The 11,424-nt window shown below is 46.6% G+C and overlaps 1 protein-coding gene and 1 long non-coding RNA gene across 2 annotated transcripts in view; both read right to left on the bottom strand.

Annotated features, from left to right (window-relative positions):
- SCD5 (stearoyl-CoA desaturase 5) overlaps positions 1-11,424 on the bottom strand; it is a 42,701-nt gene continuing 31,277 nt past the window's right edge. The window contains exons 3-5 of the mRNA XM_081207313.1: positions 10,872-11,077; positions 8,686-8,918; positions 1-984 (exon numbers count right to left, since the gene is read on the bottom strand). Coding sequence (XP_081063439.1) covers positions 794-984; positions 8,686-8,918; positions 10,872-11,077 — 630 coding nt within the window. The 3' untranslated portion in view covers positions 1-793. The remainder of the gene's footprint in view (positions 985-8,685; positions 8,919-10,871; positions 11,078-11,424) is intronic.
- LOC308594421 lies at positions 991-6,907 on the bottom strand. Its single transcript, XR_014011462.1, has 4 exons — positions 5,668-6,907; positions 3,686-4,157; positions 3,364-3,616; positions 991-1,427 (listed from the first exon to the last, which is right to left on the bottom strand). It is a non-coding gene; the product is annotated as an uncharacterized lncRNA (long non-coding RNA).

Genomic DNA, 11,424 nt, shown 5'->3' with positions numbered 1-11,424 from the left:
TTGGAGCTTTGATGGTCCCCAACCAAAGAGACTTTATGCTTAAGAGTGCAAGGGATTCTGCTGTGTCTGGCCTTGCGCTAATAGCTTATCTCTTCGTTGCCTGTAAAATATGAATATGTGTTGGCAACCACCTTCAATCATGTCTGCCGGCCAGTTTTAGAGTTTATGTAAGAAACTGATCTGTTCAGTAAATCAGATGCACATTGATACTTGGGCTTGTGGAACCTGGACAATAACGTTGCAGTGTGGATTCCAGCCACTCCATTCCATTTCTCACCCCAATTTATATGCTCCGTCACTCAAAAGGCATTCCAAGGCCATTGAGAGTGCTCAGTCGCCACCGGGCTGTATGGGGAAGCTTCTCCCTTAAAGGAAATGCTGCAGACCTCAGGATTCCTCCAAATCTACCTCCTTCTTTTGCAAGGGAGGTGCTGTTTTGGGTACATAAACAGCAGCATTCACAGCCCTTGCACTTGAAATGCAGGAAACGAAGCTAAATTTGCAAATCAAGGGTTGAAAGTCTGCTTGCCCTGGAATCCTCTGCAGCATTCATGACTTTCTTGGAAGATGATGTGTTAATGTGTAAAGTGTTGCCTTACAATAGGAAGTTTAAAAACCACTGCATTAAAGTAGGATGGAATTAACCCAGGATTTTAATTTGGCCTATGATCAATGAAAAATACTACTTCCATCCTAAGGGGAAGATTGGGGGTAAGGAGACCCTCCACTCCAATGAAGAAACATACAAACAACACATACAGCAGCATCAATGTTCAGAGACATATTTTGTTTCTCAAAAACTGCCATCTCCAGCCCTCTCTTTGCAAGCTTGGATCATCTCCCTCGGAGCCTGCTTCCTCTCGGTGACCAAGCCCAACCAAAACATGAAGTCAATGAACCACGTGGTTGGGTTGAAGTTCAAGCCAAGCTCGCTAGCTGAATAATCAAACGGAAAGGTGTGGTGGTAATTGTGGAAGCCTTCGCCTGGAAAACAGAACCCAGAAGGGACAGAGAGTGGGGTCAAAAGGTAGAGAAGAAAAAGAAGTGGGTGGTAACCCCAATGATCAGAAGCAAAATAAGAGAGGACCTTCAATGTGTGCTAGAAAACAGTTCATTGCAGAAACATCCATGGTTTTCAACATTTTGACAATAGTAAGTAGACATTGCTGGTTTCATAATAATTAGAAAGGAACTACTCCATCTTAAAATGCAGTATCTATTACATCCTGGACCCGCCTAGTGGGTCCCCCATCCCCAGGTAACTCTTACAAGCCATGATGGTTAAGGGCCAAGTCTACACACAGTAGGATGAATATCTTCCTCTTGTTCACATTGTTGGGTTTGTTGGCATCCATCTGATTCGAGAGACAATGGAGTCTGCCTTCAGGGGTGAACTCAAATTGCTGTGTTGGCAGCACAGAAGTGACCTCCACAAGAAAGTAATAAAGAGACTATCTGGACAGAACTGGATAGAACTGTCTAATTAAAGCAGCAATATAAGTGATGCTTGGACCCCCATTCGGAGCTTGAAGTATGGGTACCCCCAACAAAATTTAAAAATCTGGCTGTATAATTTGGAACTAATGTGATTTGGAAATAATAATAATAATAATAATAATAATTTATTATTTATACCCCGCCCATCTGGCTGGGCCTCCCCAGCCACTCTGGGCGGCTTCCATAAAAACCAAAAATACAGTAAAATGTCACACGTTAAAAACTTCCCTGAACAGGGCTGCCTTAAGATGTCTCCTGAATGTCAGATAGTTGTTTATCGCTTTGACATCTGCTGGAAGGGTGTTCCACAGGGCGGGCGCCACTACCGAGAAGGCCCTCTGTCTGGTTCCCTGTAGCCTCACTTCTCGCAATGAGGGAACCGCCAGAAGGCCCTCGGCGCTGGACCTCAGCGTCCGGGCAGACTGATGGGGGTGGAGACGCTCCTTCAGGTATACTGGACCGAGGCCGTTTAGGGCTTTAAAGGTCAGCACCAACACTTTGAATTGTGCTCGGAAACGTACTGGGAGCCAATGCAGGTCTTTCAAGACCGGTGTTATATGGTCTCGGCGGCCGCTCCCAGTCACCAGTCTAGCTGCCGCATTCTGGATTAGTTGTAGTTTCCGCGTCACCTTCAAAGGTAGCCCCACGTAGAGCGCATTGCAGTAGTCCAAGCGGGAGATAACCAGAGCATGCACCACTCTGGCGAGACAGTCCGCAGGCAGATAGGGTCTCAGCCTACGTACCAGATGGAGCTGGTAAACAGCTGCCCTGGACACAGATTTGACCTGTGCCTCCATGGACAGCCGTGAGTCCAAAATGACTCCCAGGCTGCGCACCTGGTCCTTCAGGGGCACAGTTACCCCATTCAGGACCAGGGAATCCTCCACACCTGCCCGCCTCCTGTCCCCCAAAAACAGTACTTCTGTCTTGTCAGGATTCAACCTCAATCTGTTAGCCGCCATCCATCCTCCAACCGCCTCCAGACACTCACACAGGACCTTCACCGCCTTCACTGGTTCTGATTTAAAAGAGAGGTAGAGCTGGGTGTCATCCGCATACTGATGAACACCCAGCCCAAACCTCCTGATGATCTCTCCCAGCGGCTTCATATAGATGTTAAAAAGCATGGGGGAGAGGACAGAACCCTGAGGCACCCCACAAGTGAGGGCCCAAGGGTCTGAACACTCATCCCCCACCACCACTTTCTGAACACGGCCCAGGAGGAAGGAGCGGAACCACTGTATAACAGTGCCCCCAGCTCCCAGCCCCTCAAGACGGTCCAGAAGGATGCTATGGTCGATGGTATCAAACGCCGCTGAGAGATCCAGCAGAACTAGGAAACAGCTCTCACCTTTGTCCCTAGCCCGCCGGAGATCATCAACCAGTGCGACCAAGGCAGTTTCAGTCCCATGATGAGGCCTGAATCCCGACTGGAAGGGATCCAAATGGTCCGCTTCTTCCAGGCGTGCCTGGAGTTGTTCAGCAACCACTCGCTCAATCACCTTGCCCAGGAATGGAAGATTTGAGACTGGGCGATAGTTGGCCATCGTGGCCGCATCTAAAGATGGTTTTTTAAGAAGCGGTTTAATAACCGCCTCTTTCAGCGGGTCTGGGAAGGCTCCCTCACGGAGGGAAGCATTCACCACCCCACGAAGCCCATCGCCCAGTCCTTCCCGGCTAGCTTTTATAAGCCAGGATGGGCAAGGATCCAGGAGACAGGTGGTTGGTTTCACTCGTCCAAGCAGCCTGTCCACATCCTCGGAGGTAACAGATTGAAATTGATCCCACTCAACTTGACTAGACAGAATGTGATTTGATTGGCCTGTTAATAAAAATTATTTTTTTTAATAAAAAAAAACAAGTGACCTCCCTGGGGTACCAGCCTGGGCACTCTGTATTGAGGTCCTGAGCTGCCCAGACAACAAGACTCCCCTCTCAGCCTCATGTGTGGCACCAGCTTGGCTGCAACAGCTGAAGTTGATCCCAGACCAACCGACTCAAAAGTGCTTTGGATGCCTACTCCAGAACAATATTAGCACAGTATTAAGTTCAGCAGGAAAACCTTCAAAGTGCCCTACAACATGTCACAGCAGAAGGGTTCCAAAATCTAGCATTTAATCTGAGCCCGGCTTCGGCTGGGGAGGGCGGGATATAAATAAAATTTATTATTATTATTATTATTATTAACAGCCCATTCACCACAACCCATTGGAAAAGCACTGCTTTGGCAGAGGTGGTGGAGAAGTAAGCTTTATTTGCCGTCTTCAGTGTCCTCTCACCTGTGATTGGTTGTCTTCTTCACAAAACTTGAATCTTTTGCACTTTTGCTGTTGTCTCGTCTGCATCATTCCCCAGAGGTCCCCTGAGAACCAGGGGGCCATCTGGGATCTGCCACACGAGAGAGGGAAATCAGAAGTGATTATGCTGGTGACCTTTTCCATCTCACCATTTCGCAGTGAGACGAGGGAGTTAACATGCCAACTGAAAAGTCCTTGGGACATTCAGGAATCCCTTGAATTCCATAAGCCTCTGGGAGCAGACCATTGTAATGGGTCCTCCATCCCTGTAGGGGGGAAACTGCTATTGTCAAACTTAACTCCACTAGGAAATGTTTGGTTCAGGACAGCAAGCCAACAGAAACCTCTCCCAACACCAACACCCTGTTGCAGGGCAAAAACCCCCGAATAAAATTCAAAATATTAACTGACTCAAAAGAAAGAGGGGGGTTTGCCCTGCCGGACTTAAGGTTATACTATGAAGCTGCAGCCTTCTGCTGGTTGAAAGATTGGTTTTTATTGGAAAACACCGATGTCCTAGATCTGGAAGGGTTTGACAATGCCTTTGGTTGGCATGCATATTTGTGGTATGACAAGGCGAAGGTTCATAAATTATTTAAAAACCATATTGTCAGAAAATCAATTTTTGCCGTCTGGATGAAGTACAAGGATTTACTAGAAAGTAAGACCCCGAGGTGGTTATCACCAGTGGAAGCCAAGGTCTTTAAAAAAAGACCCAATATGGAGGCCTACTGGCCAAAATATTGGGAATTAATTGAAAGAGTGGGAGACAACTGGAAGCTCCAAAGCCAAGACAAACTAAAAAGTAAGGTGCGAGATTGGTTACATTATGCTCAAATTCAAGAGGTTTTTAAAATGGATAAAAAAGTTGGTTTCCAGGTGGAGAAATCGAAACTGGAGACGGAGTTACTAGAACCAAAAACTAAGGTACTTTCGAGAATGTATAACTTGCTGCTTAAATGGAATACACAGGATGAGACAGTTAAATCTGCTATGATAAAATGGGCACAGGATGTAGGACATAACATTATGTCTGTGGACTGGGAAAGGTTATGGAACACCAGTATGAAATTTACGGCATGCAGTGCCTTGAAAGAGAACATTATGAAAATGGTATACCGGTGGTACATGACCCCAGTCAAGTTGGCTAAAATATACCACCTGTCTGATAACAAATGTTGGAAATGTAAGGAGGCAGAAGGGACATTCTTTCACCTCTGGTGGACCTGCCCGAAAGTAAAGGCCTTCTGGGAAATGATATATAATGAGTTGAAAAAGGTATTTAAATATACCTTCCCTAAGAAACCAGAGGCCTTTCTTCTGGGCATGGTGGACCAGAAGGTGCTAAAGAAGGATAGAACTTTGTTTATGTATGCAACCACAGCAGCAAGGATTCTTATCGCAAAGTTCTGGAAGACACCAGATTTACCCACACTGGAGGACTGGCAGACGCAGTTGTTGGACTATATGGAGTTGGCGGAAATGACTGGCAGAATCCGAGATCTGAGCGAAGAAACAATGGAGGAGGACTGGAAAAAATTCAAGGACTACTTGCAAAAATATTATAAGCTGATTGAATGTTAAGATTGCGCAAGATTAGGAAATGCTACGTTTCTGCAATTTGATTAAGTAAATGACAAAGTAAGTTATGATAAAAAAAAACGAGATAAATGTGAAACAAGTATATTATGTTTATTATAAAAGCGTTAAAATTAAATTACAAACTTTTGAAATTGGTAACATAATAGATTTAAAGGTACAATAAGGGTTGAAACAAGGTAATAAATTGCTGATTTGGCTAAAATAATGTACGCAATGTTGGGAGGACGTGAGGAGGTCCGAAAGAAAGCAAGTTGCTGAAAGATGATGCAACACCAACACCCTGTTGTAAAAACCAGATTGAGGTTATGTCTTGCCATAGCTCAGCGATGTGCTAAGTCAGACCCAGCTCTACCTGCTATGCCAGCTGAGACCCTACCTGCCTGCACACTGTCTCTCCAGAGTGGTACATGGTCTGGTTATCTCTCGCTTAGACTACTGCAATGTGCTCTATGTGGGGCTACCTTTGAAGATGACTTGGAAACTACAACTAATCCAGAATGTGGCAGCTAGACTGGTGAATGGGAGCAGCCACCAGGACCAAATAACACTGGTCCTGAAGGATCTATACTGGCTCCCAGTATGTTTCTGAGCACAGCCTCTGAGCTGTGACCGCCCACAAACCACTGTTGTAAATCTATACCGTTTTCCTCTTCCTCCTCCCTGGAAGGGTCAGGATGGGGAGGTGGTCTCCAAAATTCCTCTTCCTCTGCCTGGTCCCTGACACTCTGCCTATGTCTCACCTGCCCCATGACAACTCCAGCCTGTGTTGATGCCATACCTGAGGGACAAAACTAGGTCACACCACGTGGCCCACCCAGCTCATCCATCCAATTTTCGGTGACAAATGCCAGATCGGCCAACCTCAGCCACCATCAAATTGTAAGCGAGTAATTCCTTATTCTGGACTGACCTTATAAGAGCGGTGTCTTTTTATGGACTGAGGATAGAAGGGAAAGGAAGATAATAGCACTGTATCCGGCTTAAATGAATAGACAGCTAATTGCTGTTTTTATCAGCGTCTGCCAAGAGGGCTGAATGAACTCAGACAAAGGGGGGAAGTATGAGACGTGATCGGTAATTGAGAGCAAGGGTAGAATTATTATTAGAAGCGGTACCTGGCATTTCAAAACAATTTGAGCTGTCTTGGGGGCAGTAGCAAAAATGGGTGCTGCCAGAAAGGCAGTGAGACAAAACTTGGATGAGTGGAGACCTACATCACCTGTAAAGCAGGAAGAGGGTGGGATGGATAAAAGATACCTTTATTTGAAGAAAAGAAATGGTGGGCAAGAAAAGAGTGCTTAACTCTTCTCCCAACCATTCCTTGCCCCCTGCAAGCTACATCCACCTTCAGCCAGTGTGGTATAGTGGTTAAGAGCAGTGAACTCGTAATCTGGTGAACCGGGTTCGTGTCTCCACTCCTCCACATGCAGCTGCTGGGTGACCTTGGGCTGGTCACACTTCTTTGAAGTCTCTCAGCCCCGCTCACCTCACAGAGTGTTTGTTGTGGAGGAGGAAGGGAAAGGAGAATGTTAGCCGCTTTGAGACTCCTTCAGGTAGTGATAAAGCAGGATATCAAATCCAAACTCCTCCTCCTCCTCCTCCTCCTCTTCTTCTTCTTCTTCCCCAGATCCAAATTGGACCCACCTCACTTTTCAGCTCTTCAGTTGAGACCCAGCCTGTCAGCAGGTCTGGACCCTCACCCCAAAACTAGCTCTGTCCTGAATCACTCTTGGGTCGTGCAGCAGAGGAGCTTCATTGATCCATTCTCCTTATAAATCATTCCCAAGACGGGAAGATCAACAGCAGCAGTCGCATTCGCTTCCCTCCGCTGCCTCCTTCCTTTGCTTTTTATTCTATTGTGGGGTGGAGAGAGACCATTTCAACCACTGTGAGTCTTTATTTTAGTCCAAGTGAAATGAAAGCTTATGCCGCAATCGTCTTTCAAGGCGCCACGGATCTTTGTTGCCTTTCATGGTCACAAGCCGTTAATTCCAGTGACCTTCCCGTTGCATCTGTGACCTTGAGATCCGAGACAGAACATGCACAAAGACAGCGCCGCATCCCCAGTGGCTTCTGGATGCTGCCATTTTGCATTTCTGATTTATAACCCTTCATTCTCTTAATGTAGGGCCTGGCCTACATAAACTCCAGCAAGGGCATTCGTTGGCTGGTGGTGGCAGATTTGGCTCGATAGAATGTGCAGCTGAATGAACCATTGGGAGGACTGCTGGTGCTATTGAGTCCAGTAGCACTGCAAGAATAAATTAAGGGGCATAACGGGCACCAGAGTGCATCTGCATTTGCTGGCATACATTGGTATCGAAGGACAATGGAGTCCGCTTCTGGGGCTGAAGCCAAATTGCTGGAGAATCACAATAACTCGTAGCTGCTGCCTCATATGTTGTTTTTGCTGCGTTAGTGGTACCAAAGTGACCTCTCTGGGGTGCAAACCTGGGCAGTGTGTTTGGAAGACCTGGGATGCCCAGATGACGAGACTCACAGATGTGGTCCAAAGGAAAGCAGAGCAATATGTTTGGCTGCAGGAGTTGCCAGAAGGAGGCGGGCAAGGTGCCATCCAACTGTCTCTAAGCGTGGAGACTGCAGACTGCCAGTCTGGTTAAGATAGGGCTCTACCGGCTGGCTGGATTACTGCAGTGCTAAACCAATGCATGATACCACTATCTAATGCTAGATTAATAGCTGAGTCTCTAAATCTAGGATTAGATAGTGGTATCGCGCAATGGTTTAGCAGTGCAGTAACACAGTCAGCCCCATCTTAACCAAACTGGCATTCTGCAGTCTCCATGCTCCAGACATTAGGGTAACATTTGAAGGCAGCTGTATTTCATCCACCTCCTGAAATGGTTGTGGAGCCAGTACTAACGAGGACAGAGCTCCCCATTGCCTTTGCAATTCCCAGTAAGCCATGAAACACGGTGAAAACAGTCAGGTCTGGAACCTGAATCTCTGAAGGCCCTCAAACAAAACCACCCAAAAAACTGTCTTGGGAGAAGGAAACAAGTTCACCATGAAGTAAGGTGTTCATATAGTTGCTTAATCAACTTAACAGTAACTTCTAGAGAAGTTTGCAAGAAAACAAACCAAATGCCATCATTACAAATCAGGGGTGAGGAACCTGTGGCTTTCTAGATGTTGTTGGAGGACAATTCCCACCATCCCTGACCACTAGGAAGGCTTGCTGGGGCTGATGGAGTCCCGCAACATCTGGAGGGCTACAGGTTCCCCATCCCTGTTCCAAATGTCTCTGGAGACTGTTTTTGGTACTCACCAATAGCTCCTATGGTGACAAAGGGGTTCTGCCGAGGATTGATGTTCTTGTTGTACGGCCGATTGCCATACATGTGAGCAGCGCTATTGACCAGCCAAGAAACATTGAGAGAGATGGTGTAACGCAGAACTGAAGCAAGGAAGTACGAATTCCACAAGCTCTCCCCCCAGAAGTACCAAGGCACAATAGTAGGAATGACGAAACACATCAGCACGACCGAAGCCTTATAGTGCCTGCGGAGAAAGGAAAGCAGTGACAGGTCTATGGCTGCAAGTCAGACAAGTGAGAACAGAAGGTAACAGAAGCCAAATTAGTAAACCATAGACTGCAGTATACATTTAGTGTAAAGCCAAATAATGGGAGACAAACTTACTTTTTGTCTCAAGAGAAACCTGCATGAAAATCCTGGGAAAGGCTGTCAAATATTATTTTATTTTTATTATTCCTGCATTGCAGGGGGTTGGCCCAGAAAATCCTTGGAATCCCACCCAGCTCTACAATTCTATGGTTCTATATGGCAACAAATATCCAGATTCTGAAAATTCTGATTCCAATTGCTGTTTCGATTCCTACCCTCCTGCATAAAAACCACTGAAGTTTATAAATTCCAGGGGTGAAGTGGGCAGGAAAATGTTTATATTCTACCCATCAGCCAAGTTCTCTGGAGAGTTTGCAGTGGTTTGCCCAGTTGGATTCATGACGTTCTCACTTTTAATACCCACTTCACATCCATTCATTTGCTTCAGTGATGACCATTATTATGACCATTATTATTTATTGAATTTGTATACCACTGTTCATCCAAAGATCACAGGGTGCTTCACAACATAAAAATACAAACTGAGATCACAAAATACATCATAAAAACAAGAACAAAAACAAACCTAGAACCCCCACAAACGCATTTAAAATGACATAGAATGTTAACCAGGGACGCGGGTGGCGCTGTGGGTTAAACCACAGAGCCTAGGACTTGCCGATCAGAAGGTCGGCGGTTCAAATCCCTGTGACGGGGTGAGCTCCCGTTGCTCGGTCCCTGCTCCTGCCAACCTAGCAGTTCGAAAGCACGGCAAATTACAAGTAGATAAATAGGTACCACTCTGGTGGGAAGGTAAACGGTGTTTCCGTGCGCTGCTCTGGTTCACCAGAAGCAGCTTAGTCATCCTGACCACATGACCCGGAAGCTGTACGCCGGCTCCCTCGGCCAATAAAGCGAGATGAGCGCCGCAACCCCAGAGTCGGCCACAACTGGACCTAATGGTCAGGGGTCCCTTTACCTTTACCTAGAATGTTAACCAGCCAAAGGACTAGTTAAAGAGAAACGTTTTCGTATGGTGCCTAATGCTGTTGAATCCCTTGGTGGTTCCCCCATCTGGTTCCCCCCACCATTCCTCTGTGTCCAACCAGTCCATGACAGCTAAACCCATATAGAACCTTTGCCAGAAATCTTGGACTACAAATCCCATCAGCATGCACTCATCTCCCATCAGTGCCAGACAGCAGGTTGGTCGGCAAAGGCTGTATTAGGAGATGACCAACATCAAACTTCACTTCCCATGCGTGTTCCTCCCACTGACCCCACTCCCTGCAACCCAAACAACCGCAGAACCTTTATGTCTCTCCAAAATGCTGTTTGCTGCACGCAGCCATTTGAAATGGGCTTCATTGCAGTCCCAGAATTTCTGCAGATTTGTGCAGAGCAACATCATGTGGAGTGATTGTCATTTGCCAGAATTAGTGTCAATGAGGGCAGATTCCTTCCTCATTAATGCGAATGCTTAGAGTGCATTGCCAAAAAGAAAAAGGAAAGGAAAAGTAATTCTGCAGCAGAAAGGCTCACAAGTGCCCAACTCCCCAATGTATTTCTTTAAGCCTTTCTAGATCTGTCCTTTCACTGGAAGGATAGATCCTGAAGCTGAGGCTCCAATACTTTGGCCACCTCATGAGAAGCTCCTGCAGCCAATCAGAAGCCACGGAAGCCCAGTCAGACATTTGGGTTCCAAAGAATGTTCACAAACAGGAACACTCACTTCTGGGTTTACAGAGTTCGAGAGCCAAAATGTCCGAGTACAAAGTCATTTGGGATCCAAGGTATGACTGTATTCTGAGTAGGATTAGCTGTGGATACAACCCTCTGTCTTCTCCTCTTGCTAAGGTCTTTCCCCCTGTGCTCCCATCTCACTCACTTTCTTTGAAACATGACAACAGGGTCGTCCAGCAGGTCACTGAAGTCCAGCTTCCTTCCTTTCTCTATGACATCTCGATGCTTCCGGACAAAGAGCCAGCCAATGTGGGCGAAGAAAAAGCCGCGCTGGGCATTGTGGGGGTCAGCATCTGTCTCCGAGTACTTGTGGTGGACTCGGTGGTCTCGGGCCCATTCGAAAATATCGTTCTGCATGGGGGACAGCAGGAGGGTTTAAGCGATTTGAGTTTGGCATCACAGGCACATAGTTTCAAACACAAGCACAGTTTGCCATAGCAGGAAAAACAACAACTGTTTGTGTCAAATGATATCAGACAGAGTGGCTCACTTTCCCCCCACCCAGTTCAGCTATTGCTTTTAGGTAGAGAGCGAGGGGCTATTTTTACTGATTACAGTGGTACCTCGGGTTACAGACACTTCAGGTTACAGACACTTCAGGTTACAGACTCCGCTAACCCAGAAATAGTACCTCGGGTTAAGAACTTTGCTTCAGGATGAGAACAAAAATTGTGCGGCGGCAGCAGCAGGAGGCCCCA

Source organism: Podarcis bocagei (genome assembly GCF_964188305.1).
Source record: "Podarcis bocagei genome assembly, chromosome: 9".
In the NCBI taxonomy this organism is placed as follows: domain Eukaryota; kingdom Metazoa; phylum Chordata; class Lepidosauria; order Squamata; family Lacertidae; genus Podarcis; species Podarcis bocagei.
This window is presented reverse-complemented; position numbering and strand designations above follow the sequence as displayed.